Here is a 12,884-nt window from a genome sequence, read left to right as displayed (position 1 = left end):
GCACATTCCCCAGTGTGGCCTTCAATTCCAGCTGCCCCAAGATAAATCATCTAACAGAGGGTGGATCTCATATTACCCATTGGAGAGTTCCTGTAACTCTGGTACGAAGTGATGTTTTCATTTTTTGTAAACAAAATCTCATACCAACGCTCTCTCATTAAAGAAGCCTTATGGTGAATCTTTTCGTAAAGTGAAGAGGCCTTTTGTAATGTAAATAATCTTTCCCTAATTTATCTGTATTGTTTCTAAGTTCTGTGGGTAGGATTTTCTTAAAGAGGGTATATTAGTAATGCCATAAATCACAAGTATATTGCTTATTGCTACTCATTTGAGAGCACAGCTCACCTAGAAATTCATATCGCATTGTTCCTCTTCATTGTTAATGAGTCTTGGGAATTACTGACTTGACTTTAGAGTCACTTAACCTTATGCCATCAAGCTCTGGAAAATTTGCAGAAGATCTTTAAAACCAATTATGATAAAAATCAAGTGGACCTTGAAATGAAAGGGAAGCCACATGTCAAATATCAAGATAATGACACTTAGATTTTTGTCTTGGTTTGTTCTTTCTAAAATAAAGAGTTGGCCCTGTGCTTTCTAAATAGTGTGAGAAGCGTTTCCTCTTTTTCATTTCTTTCTTTTTTTTTTTTTTTTTTTACGGCAGCACTTTTATTTTTCCTTACACAATGACGTGTTGCTGGGGCCTAATGTTCTCACATAACAGTAGAAAACCAAAATTTGTTGTCATCTCTTTAAAGAATTGAGAATTGCGTACAAAAAAACCTTACATAAATTAAAAGGATGAATACATTTACAGGTGTAAATGCAAACCGCTTCCAACTCAAGGCAAGTAACAGCCCATGGTGTTCTGGCAGAAAACGTCAGCTAAGAAAACTGGGTCCTATGGCTTGGACTTTCCAACCCTGACAGACTGGCAGGGCAGAAACTGGTTCAGGAGCCCTTGCCAGCCTCTAGAGAAATCCCAGAACACTCAAGCCCTGACACATTAATACCCTGCACAGATCAGAGACTGCTGGCCACACAGACTCACCAAAGCCACAGACTTCTCTTCCACAAGAACGTTCTTACCTCAGCCACGAAGTGACCAAGCCACATGTACTAAAGGTTGAACTCAAAGATATGTACAGGGTATTAAACAAATACCAAGGGGAACAGTTAACTTGAATACACGGTCAAAATCAGCAACAAGTTCTACAATCCAGTGCTGATATCAGATACAAGCTTCAAGGACAATTTCTTTTCGAAGGCTTATTCCAGTTTCGTGAGGCTAGCATGAGGTGTATGCATTTGCCAAGGGCAAATTTATACTTCTGAATTAACCCATGCAGCAAATGTTACGCATCTGCTCAGTCCATTTAGAAGCATTTGCAATGGACGATGGATGGGCCCGACTGGTCGTACTCCTGCTTGCTAATCCACATCTGCTGGAAGGTGGACAGTGAGGCCAAGATGGAGCCACCTATCCACACTGAGTGCTTGTGTTCTGGGGGTGCGATGATCTTGATCTTCATGGTGCTGGGTGCCAGGGCGGTGATCTCTTTCTGCATCCTGTCAGCAATGCCTGGGTACATGGTGGTACCGCCAGACAGCACCGTGTTGGCATACAGGTCTTTGTGGATGTCCACGTCACACTTCATGATGGAGTTGAAGGTGGTCTCGTGGATGCCACAAGATTCCATGCCCAGGAAAGAAGGCTGGAACAACGCCTCCGGACACCGGAACCGCTCATTGCCGATGGTGATGACCTGGCCATCAGGCAGCTCGTAGCTCTTCTCCAGGGAAGAGGATGATGCGGCAGTGGCCATCTCCTGCTCGAAGTCCAGGGTGATGTAGCACAGCTTCTCCTTGATGTCGCACACAATTTCCCGCTCGGCGGTGGTGGTGAAGCTGTAGCCACGCTCGGTGAGGATCTTCATGAGGTAGTCGGTCAGGTCCCGGCCAGCCAGGTCCAGACGCAGGATGGCGTGGGGGAGGGCGTAGCCCTCATAGATGGGCACCGTGTGGGTGACCCCGTCTCCAGAGTCCATGACAATGCCAGTGGTGCGCCCAGAGGCGTAGAGGGACAGCACGGCCTGGATGGCCACGTACATGGCCGGGGTGTTGAAGGTCTCAAACATAATCTGAGTCATCTTCTCTCTGTTGGCCTTGGGGTTCAGGGGGGCCTCGGTCAGCAGCACCGGCTGCTCCTCTGGGGCCACACGCAGCTCATTGTAGAAAGTATGGTACCAGATTTTCTCCATGTCATCCCAGTTGGTGACAATGCCATGCTCGATAGGGTACTTCAGGGTCAAGATGCCACGCTTGCTCTGGGCCTCGTCACCCACGTAGGAGTCCTTCTGGCCCATGCCCACCATCACGCCCTGGTGTCGGGGACGCCCGACGATGGAGGGAAACACGGCTCGGGGTGCATCGTCCCCAGCAAAGCCAGCTTTGCACATGCCGGAGCCATTGTCAATGACCAGCGCGGCGATCTCTTCTTCCATTGCGACCGGCAGAGGAGTAGGACGGTTGAGCGGCAGAAGAACAAGGTGCGCGAGCTGGCGGCGGCGACTGAGACTCTTTTTCATTTCTTAAACTGGAGTTAGGGCACTGAAATCTTTTAATAAAGAAATTGGTCAAAATCAGAAAGTTTGCCTTTTAAAAATACCTTCACACCTCTGATGGTTGTTGGGGCCTCTTTGATTATTACTTGACTGATTTTCTTATGCTTCCATGGTCTCTTCCAGATAACTGAGACATAAACAAGGGGCTGGAGAAGCCTGTGGAGATTTAGGGTGCAGTCTTCTGAAAAAGAATGTTTCAATTTTCAGGTGGGATTGGAAATACAATAAGTTTGGCCTACAGCACTGGCCACTCTAACTGATTAGAGGTATGTTTCATTGAACGCCAGTAATAGCAGAGTAAGAGGGATTTTTTAAAGAAAGGGGTATGTCTCTTCATGAGTAGACACTATAAGTGAGCTAGTGATTCCCGTTAAGTTGGCATTTTTCATAAATGAGAGGGCATTTTAAAAGATAACTAGAAGTAGCAAGGACATAAACCAGCAAACCTCAGGAGAACCAGGGAGACCAGGCAATAAAAAGGAAGACTTGCAGAAGCAGATCCTTATTGAAGTTAAGAGACTGGGTCCTGGCAAAGGGAATGGAGACCAAGTAGATTGTTGTAAGGGCACAGTGTTACATGGTGATTGTTTTTAAAGTTATCTATGAATTGAGCTAAAGGGTTGTTGGTAGGAAGTGCTCAGCTGACCGAGAAGGTATATTCCCCAAGTTTCTGAGTGGGGCCTGAAGCCCAGAACAATGGGCAAAAGTCCCAGAAGAAGCTGGCAGACATCATGCCACATGTGCACAATATAGGATATTCACAAATCACATTTGGTCTTATCTTCCTTACCCATAACTATATGGTATTTTTGCGATGACAACCTGGGTAGATCACATTCAATTACATTTCTAATAGATTCAAACACAACTGCAGAGTAAAAGGGAACCATTTTGTCCAAATGTTAAGTAGTCAGTAATGGCATCTTTTTTTTTTTTTTTTTTGAGACGGAGTCTTGCTCTGTCGCCCAGGCTGGAGTGCAGTGGCCGGATCTCAGCTCACTGCAAGCTCCGCCTCCCAGGTTTATGCCATTCTCCTGCCTCAGCCTCCCGTGTAGCTGGGACTACAGGTGCCCGCCACCTCGCCCAGCTAGTTTTTTATATTTTTTAGTAGAGACGGGGTTTCACCGTGTTAGCCAGGATGGTCTCGATCTCCTGACCTCATGATCCACCAGTCTCGGCCTCCCAAAGTGCTGGGATTACAGGCTTGAGCCACCGTGCCCGGCCAGTAATGGCATCTTTGAAACCAAACCTGATGATAAGCCTCAAAGGAGATGTTAATGGATGAACTTGTACAATATGAGGAAAATCCACCCTCAATATGTTCTACTTTCTTATATAAGAAAAAATAATAACCAATTTTGAAACAAATTGAATTGTGATCCTGCATTTTATTTATTTAATTATGAATTTCTGTGACTTTAGATAACTGCCCATTTCTCAATGATTTCTGCATCATCAAATTTCCTACCTAAGGTGGACCTGGAAATTTTTGTCCGCTGCTATAGTAATCCAGCCTTGTGCTTAATTTTCATGTATCCATACGGGAATGAGGAAGGTTATTGAGAAGTGTTTGAAAGGGAATGTACCTGACATACTAAAGAATAAGATGGGATGCTGGGAGTCTAAGAGAATTTTGCTTTGAATAATTTGCTCATTTACTTATTTATACAATTATGCAATCATAATAGCATCAAAAACAATTTATAGTATAGGACTAAAAACTACTGAGTCCTTCAAAAGTAATTGTAGGAATAAATTGTAGCTAATGCATGACTGTTAGGGCTTAAAAGGAAAATGACATGAAGCTAGAATTAAGAACAAATTAGTGATAAGTGGTAGTTATAAAAATGATGCCTGGAACACCAATCAGTTGGGAGTAACCCAGAGATCTGAAGGGCTGAATGAACTGTATTGAAGGGGGTCTTGCTCAACCACTGGAGTTTTCCGCAACATGTGGATGGAATGCCCTGGGCAAAGGGCAAAGGGCAAAGGGACATGTGGAAAACTTGAGGCTGGATTCCACAACCTAAGGTCAGTCGCCAGAAGAATGCCTTTCAGCAAAAGGGGAGAGTGGGAGGGGCTGGCCTGGTTCTTCCCTGTGCCTTACTGTCTTTATGTTGTTAAATCTAATGGATATTTTTCAGTCTTCATTTTACTTGATATCTGTCCCAGGAACTACCCTTGACCATGCCTTCCTTGAAGCATTCTCTTTCCTAGCTCTATTTCTGGTGGCTTCTTCTTGGTCTTCTCAGATTATCCCCCTTTACCTGACTTAACTGTTGGAGATGATCAGAGTTCTGCCTTTGGTCCTCTTTTGTGCTCACTTTCATTCTCCCAAGGTGAATTCATTCACTCCCTGGCCTCAGTTGTCACCTTGGTGCTGAAATGACAGCAACAAGATTTTTATTTCTAGTCTGCACCTTTCTTCCGAGCTCTAGATCTATATACGGACCTGTTCACTTCCATGTCTCAAAGACACCTCAGTTCAACATATCTCAAAATGAACAGATCTCCCTCTCACCCCACTCCACTGCTTTTCCTCCCATGTTTCCCATCTCAGTGAATGGCACCACCATCCACCCAATGTGCAAGCCTGAAAGCAAAGAGTCATTGCCAGCACCTCCCTCTCCTTCACATTCTACATCCAATTCATCATCAAGTATTTTCAATTATGACTCTAATATCTTCTCAAATCAACCCCACTTCCATCATTCCCTCTAAACACCCCCCTTGTCTAAGCTACCAACATCTCTCACTGGATAATAGCATCTGAACTCGTCTCTGCACTTTTCCCTCTGATTTGCCTTCCTGCAATCCATTCTTTGCATAGTAGCTAGATCTTTAAAAAATGTAAGTCCAATCATGACACTCTCTGGCTTAAAATCCATCAACAACTTCCCATTGCCACTAAAGAAAGTCTGAACTCCTTATTATGAACACAAGGCCTTGTGTGATCTGAGCCCATTAACCTCCTCACCTCATTTTGTACCATTCCTTCTTTTGCTAATTTAGCCCCAGACACACTAATAATATCTCAGTTTCTTAAATATGCCACATGCTTTTCTTCCTTAAGGCTTCCCTCATGTTTTCTCTGCCTCTAATAGTTTCTCCCACCCACAATCCTGCCTCCTACTGCCTTTGCCTGGATAACTCTGCATTCTTTAGAGCTCAGGTCAAATGTCACTTCCATAGAGAAGGCCCCCTGATACTCCAGGCTGGGTCAGGATCTGCTGTCTTAGCAACCTGTTTCTTTTTTTCTGTCACCTAGTTGTTAAGCAAGAAATTACGACATAAAGTATATATAATTACAATTACGCAGTCGCCTTCACTAGACTAAGTATCATATTGCCAGGGACAGTGTCTGCTTTTGATTCACATCCTATTTCTAACACCTAACATAGCACTTAGTTCAAAATATGGGTTCAATTCATATTGGTTAAATAAATAAATGAATAGCTCTAATCACCTTGTGTTTATTTCTTGTTTAACCAATTATCATTCCAGATCACTGAGGGCAGAAACTGTGTCTATTTTTCTCACCACTGTAGTTTCAGTGCCAACCTCAGTGCCCAGTGAGTGAGTTGGATTCAGGAATGGGAACCAGTCTTGCCTCAGGGACAATGAGAAAGGTATGTAGAAGCCTGCAACTGAATGCCAAGCCTGCAAGCGGTACGTTCCATGTTCTCAGCACGAGAAGCCATAGCTGGCAAGGCAGGCCTATCCAGAGGGAACTTCTGAAACTCATCTCTGTCACAGATGGGCTCCCAGAGCAAAAACACTGAGGCAGGACCTCCATTTGCCAGAGGCTCACAGAATAAGCACCTCCCCATTGTGGACGTTAGTAGTGAAGACCTAACTGCCACAGGTAACAAGACTGAGCAACAGCAGGCATCTAGGCAAGCTTTGACTGATAGATTTTAGGAACAGCAGAGGTAAGGAACAACAGAGAAGGTGACTATGATAGCTATGATAGGAGGTAAACTTTCATAGCATTTGAGAAAAGTAAGAGGATGCTTCTATATATTGAATGCTTACCAGATGCCAAGCACTGTGCTAAGGGTTTTACAGACATTGTCTAATGTAATCGTTGAAAAACGTTGTGAAGTATGTGCTTCATTATACATGAGAAATAACATATATTGAGGGATAATGTATACATGAAGAATAATGCATAATGTAATGTACATTATACATGAGGGAACTGAAGCATAAAGGGATTAGGTTATTTTTATCAAGGTCATATACCTAGTAAGGTGACAGAGTCATCTTAAACTCTCCAGTGTGGAGATTTGCTCTCTGGACATTAAAGAAAATGGAATAGACTCACAACTATGTGAATTACATCCATGGGACCTTGGTACCTCCATGTGGAAACTGAGGAGGCTGGACAAGATTGCCGTCAAGGACCTTTCTTAATCTTTCCACCTGGCAGCAACAAGTTGTTTGCCTGGAAGAAGGGGCTGGGGCCCCTTTCAAAGCCCAGTTGTCCTCTTCCTGTTCTCATTGTTCTATGCTGTCAGCCTGGACCTAGGATTCCTGCCTTAGTGCCTTCCATGAAACTTTTGTTCCTCTTCCTCTGGGAGTAGAAGAGCTGACTGTTATCTGCTGCCACAGCTTCTTTACACTCAAGGCTCTTCTATGTGTCTAGCACAAGCTGATTTAAATCCCTGTCTTCCCTTTATGGGGTACCATTCCAGCCCTCTACTCTGGTCTCCCAGTCAGGGTTGCCAGGGAGGGAATTGAGGCCCAGGGCGCTGGTTCTCTGGCAGTTGGAGGCCTAGCTTCATGATTCACCATCTCATGATAGTAATTGCTACCCCACATAGGGCATGTCTTCTGTGCCTGGCTCTGTGCTAAATGTTTTACTTGTGTTACCTCATTTGATTCTTGCCACAACCCTGTAAAAGCAGATATAGTCATGCCCATTTTACATACAAGCAAACAAAAGCCTAGAGAAATAAAGCCCAAGAACTCACATCTAGAAAGTGGACATAACTGAATGCCAAAGCCAATCATTTTCCTCCTACACTGTTTCCCTGGCACTTAATCTTTATGTGGGTTTTGGCAAGTGACCTATCACTGGAGACTCTCTGAGTCTCATGTAAGAAATGAGGATGACAAAATGCCCCACCTCATAGGGTTGCCGTAAGACTCACAAAATGTAATGTGGATACCTAACACGTAGCAAATGTTCCATGCATTGCATTAATAATAGTTGTTGTAATTGCTATTGTTGTAGTTATTATAACGTCACTATTTTAAGCTACCCCGCTAAGCTCTTCCAGCCATCCCTCTTCCATGCACAGCCAGGGATCTATGGTATAAGAGCAAAACCTCTTTGTAGCAGGGGAATATGGTGATGTTTTTGTCTCTCAACAGTCAACTGCCCCCTTTCCATTCCCTCTTCCCCTGTACCAGTTTCTGAGTCATGGCTCTGTCCAGGTGACAATAATAATGAGGTAATTTACATAATAGGCAACTGAGCTATTCATGCTTAATAAGAAAGTGAAATTCCTGAGGCTAGCCAGTCAGTGCCTTTTTTTTTTTTTTTTTTTTTACTTCAAGTTCTAGGGTACACGTGCATAACGTGCAGGTTTGTTACATATGTATACTTGTGCCATGCTGGTGTGCTGCACCCATCAACTCGTCAGCACCCATCAATTCGTCATTTATATCAGGTATAACTCCCAATGCAATCCCTCGCCCCTCCCCCCTCCCCATGATAGGCCCCGATGTGTGATGTTCCCCTTCGCAAGTCCAAGTGATATCATTGTTCATTTCCCACCTATGAGTGAGAACATGCGGTGTTTGGTTTTCTGTTCTTGTGATAGTTTGCTAAGAATGATGGTTTCCAGCTGCATCCATGTCCCTACAAAGGACGCAAACTCATCCTTTTTTATGGCTGCATAATATTCCATGGTGTATATGTGCCACATTTTCTTAATCCAGTCTGTCACAGATGGACATTTGGGTTGATTCCAAGTCTTTGCTATTGTGAATAGTGCCGCAATAAACATATGTGTGCATGTGTCTTTATAGCAGCATGATTTATAATCCTTTGGGTATATACCCAGTAGTGGGATGGCTGGGTCATATGGTACATCTAGTTTGAGATCCTTGAGGAATCGCCATACTGTTTTCCATAATGGTTGAACTAGTTTACAATCCCACCAACAGTGTAAAAGTGTTCCTATTTCTCCACATCCTCTCCAGCACCTGTTGTTTCCTGACTTTTTAATGATTGCCATTCTAAATGGTGTGAGATGGTATCTCATTGTGGTTTTGATTTGCATTTCTCTGATGGACAGTGATGATGAGCATTTTTTCATGTGTCTGTTGGCTGTATGAATGTCTTCTTTTGAGAAATGTCTGTTCATATCCTTTGCCCACTTTTTGATGGGGTTGTTTTTTTCTTATAAATTTGTTTGAGTTCTTTGTAGGTTATGGATATTAGCCCTTTGTCAGATGAGTAGATTGCAAAAATTTTCTCCCATTCTGTAGGTTGCCTGTTCACTCTGATGATAGTTTCTTTTGCTGTGCAGAAGCTCTTTAGTTTAATTAGATCCCATGTGTCGATTTAGGCTTTTGTTGCCATTGCTTTTGGTGTTTTAGACATGAAGTCCTTGCCCATGCCTATGTCCTGAATGGTACTACCTAGGTTTTATTCTAGGGTTTTTATGGTATTAGGTCTAACATTTAAGTCTGTAATCCATCTTGAATTAATTTTCGTATAAGGAGTAAGGAAAGGATCCAGTTTCAGCTTTCTACTTATGGCTAGCCAATTTTCCCAGCACCATTTATTAAATAGGGAATCCTTTCCCCATTTCTTACTTCTCTCAGGTTTGTCAAAGATCAGATGGCTGTAGATGTGTGGTATTATTTCTGAGGACTCTGTTCTGTTCCATTGGTCTAGATCTCTGTTTTGGTACCAGTACCATGCTGTTTTGGTTACTGTAGCCTTGTAGTATAGTTTGAAGTCAGGTAGCGTGATGCCTCCAGCTTTGTCCTTTTGACGTAGGATTGTCTTGGCAATGCGGGCTCTTTTTTGGTTCCATATGAACTTTAAAGCAGTTTTTTCCAATTCTGTGAAGAAACTCATTGGTAGCTTGATGGGGATGGCATTGAATCTATAAATAACCTTGGGCAGTATGGCCATTTTCAAGATATTGATTCTTCCTATCCATGAGCATGGTATGTTCTTCCATTTGTTTGTGTCCTCTTTGATTTCACTGAGCAGTGGTTTGTAGTTCTCCTTGAAGAGATCCTTGACATCCCTTGTAAGTTGGATTCCTAGGTATTTTATTCTCTTTGAAGCAATTGTGAATGGAAGTTCATTCCTGATTTGGCTCTCTGTTTGTCTGTTACTGGTGTATAAGAATGCTTGTGATTCTTGCACATTGATTTTGTATCCTGAGACTTTGCTGAAGTTTCTTATCAGCTTAAGGAGATTTTGGGCTGAGACAATGGGGTTTTCTAAATATACAATCATGTCATCTGCAAACAGGGACAATTTGACTTCTTCTTTTCCTAACTGGATACCCTTGATTTCTTTCTCTTGCCTGATTGCCCTAGCAAGAACTTCCAACACTATGTTGAATAGGAGCAGTGAGAAAGGGCATCCCTGTCTTGTGCCAGTTTTCAAAGGGAATTTTTCCAGTTTTTGCCCATTCAGTATGATATTGGCTGTGGGTTTGTCATAAATAGCTCTTATTATTTTGAGGTATGTTCCATCAATACCGAATTTATTGAGCGTTTTTAGCATGAAGGGCTGTTGAATTTTGTCAAAAGCCTTTTCTGCATCTATTGAGATAATCATGTGGTTCTTGTCTTTGGTTCTGTTTCTATGCTGGATTACGTTTATTGATTTGCGAATGTTGAACCAGCCTTGCATCCCAGGGATGAAGCCCACTTGATCATGGTGGATAAGCTTTTTGATGTGTTGCTGAATCCGGTTTGCCAGTATTTTATTGAGGATTTTTGCATCGATGTTCATCAGGGATATTGGTCTAAAATTTTCTTTTTTTGTTGTGTCTCTGTCAGGCTTTGGTATCAGGATGATGTTGGCCTCATAAAATGAGTTAGGGAGGATTCCCTCTTTTTCTATGGATTGGAATAGTTTCAGAAGGAATGGCACCAGCTCCTCCTTGTACCTCTGGTAGAATTCGGCTGTGAATCCATCTGGTCCTGGACTTTTTTTGGTTGGTAGGCTATTAATTATTGCCTCAATTTCAGAGCCTGCTATTGGTCTATTCAGGGATTCAACTTCTTCCTGGTTTAGTCTTGGAAGAGTGTAAGTGTCCAGGAAATTATCCATTTCTCCTAGATTTTCTAGTTGATTTGCGTAGAGGTGTTTATAGTATTCTCTGATGGTAGTTTGTATTTCTGTGGGGTCGGTGGTGATATACCCCTTATCATTTTTCATTGCGTCTATTTGATTCTTCTCTCTTTTCTTATTAGTCTTGCTAGCGGTCTGTCAATTTTGTTGATCTTTTCAAAAAACCAACTCCTGGATTCATTGATTTTTTGGAGGGATTTTTGTGTCTCTATCTCCTTCAGTTCTTCTCTGATCTTAGTTATTTCTTGCCTTCTGCTAGCTTTTGAATGTCTTTGCTCTTGCTTCTCCAGTTCTTTTAATTGTGATGTTAGAGTGTCAATTCTAGATCTTTCCAGCTTTCTCTTGTGGGCATTTAGTGCTATAAATTTCCCTCTACACACTGCTTTAAATGTGTCCCAGAGATTCTGGTATGTTGTATCTTTGTTCTCATTGGTTTCAAAGAACATCTTTATTTCTGCCTTCATTTCGTTATGTACCCAGTAGTCATTCAGGAGCAGGTTGTTCAGTTTCCATGTAGTGGAGCGGTTTTGATTGAGTTTCTTAGTCCTGAGTTCTAGTTTGATTGCACTGTGGTCTGAGAGACAGTTTGTTATAATTTCTGCTCTTTTACATTTGCTGAGGAGTGCTTTACTTCCAATTATGTGGTCAATTTTGGAATAAGTGCAATGCGGTGCTGAGAAGAATGTATATTCTGTTGATTTGGGGTGGAGAGTTCTATAGATGTCTATTAGGTCCGCTTGGTGCAGAGATGAGTTCAATTCCTGGATATCCTTGTTAACTTTCTGTCTTGTTGATCTGTCTAATATTGACAGTGGAGTGTTGAAGTCTCCCATTATTATTGTATAGGAGTCTAAGTCTCTTTGTAAGTCTCTAAGGACTTGCTTTATGAATTTGGGTGCTCCTGTATTGGGTGCATATATATTTAGGATAGTTAGCTCTTCCTGTTGAATTGATCCCTTTACCATTATGTAATGGCCTTCTTTGTCTCTTTTGATCTTTGATGGTTTAAAGTCTATTTTATCAGAGACTAGGATTGCAACCCCTGCTTTTTTTTGTTCTGCATTTGCTTGGTAGATCTTCCTCCATCCCTTTATTTTGAGCCTATGTATGTCTCTGCATGTGAGATGGGTCTCCTGAATACAGCAGACTGATGGGTCTTGACTCTTTCTCCAGTTTGCCAGTCTGTGTCTTTTAATTGGAGCATTTAGTCCATTTACATTTAAGGTTAATATTGTATATGTGTGAACTTGATCCTGCCATTATGATATTAACTGGTTATTTTGCTCGTTAGTTGATGCAGTTTCTTCCTAGCCTCGATGGTCTTTACATTTTGGCATGTTTTTGCGATGGCTGGTACCGGTTGTTCCTTTCCATGTTTAGGGCTTCCTTCAGGGTCTCTTGTAAGGCAGGCCTGGTGGTGACAAAATCTCTAAGCATTTGCTTATCTGTAAAGGATTTTATTTCTCCCTCACTTAGGAAACTTAGTTTGGCTGGATATGAAATTCTGGGTTGAAAATTCTTTTCTTTAAGAACATTGAATATTGGTCCCCACTCTCTTCTGGCTTGTAGAGTTTCTGCCGAGAGGTCTGCTGTTAGTCTGATGGGCTTCCCTTTGTGGGTAACCCGACCTTTCTCTCTGGCTGCCCTTAAGATTTTTTCCTTCATTTCAACTTTGGTGAATCTGGCAATTATGTGTCTTGGAGTTGCTCTTCTCGAGGAGTATCTTTGTGGTGGTCTCTGTATTTCCTGAATTTGAATGGTGGCCTGCCCTACTAGGTTGGGGAAGTTCTCCTGGATGATATCCTGAAGAGTGTTTTCCAACTTGGTTCCATTTTCCCCCTCACTTTCAGGCACCCCAATCAGATGTAGATTTGGTCTTTTTACATAATCCCATACTTCTTGCAGGCTTTGTTCATTTCTTTTTC

The 12,884-nt window shown here is 42.3% G+C and overlaps 1 protein-coding gene across 1 annotated transcript; it reads right to left on the bottom strand.

Moving 5' to 3' along the window:
• Window positions 1–648: 648 nt before the first annotated feature.
• On the bottom strand, window positions 649–2,580 carry LOC104681871 (actin, cytoplasmic 2-like). The gene has a single exon (XM_010388306.2). The coding sequence runs from the start codon at window positions 2,502–2,504 to the stop codon at window positions 1,377–1,379; it is 1,128 nt and encodes a 375-aa protein (XP_010386608.1). The 5' UTR covers window positions 2,505–2,580; the 3' UTR covers window positions 649–1,376.
• Window positions 2,581–12,884: the final 10,304 nt, after the last annotated feature.

The sequence above is a fragment of the Rhinopithecus roxellana genome, chromosome 7 (assembly GCF_007565055.1).
Source record: "Rhinopithecus roxellana isolate Shanxi Qingling chromosome 7, ASM756505v1, whole genome shotgun sequence".
NCBI lineage: Eukaryota > Metazoa > Chordata > Mammalia > Primates > Cercopithecidae > Rhinopithecus > Rhinopithecus roxellana.
This window is presented reverse-complemented; position numbering and strand designations above follow the sequence as displayed.

Coding starts and splice junctions, on each gene's coding strand:
- LOC104681871 (XM_010388306.2), bottom strand. CDS start 2,504: ATGGAAGAAGAGATCGCCGCGCTGGTCATTGACAATGGCTCCGGCATG.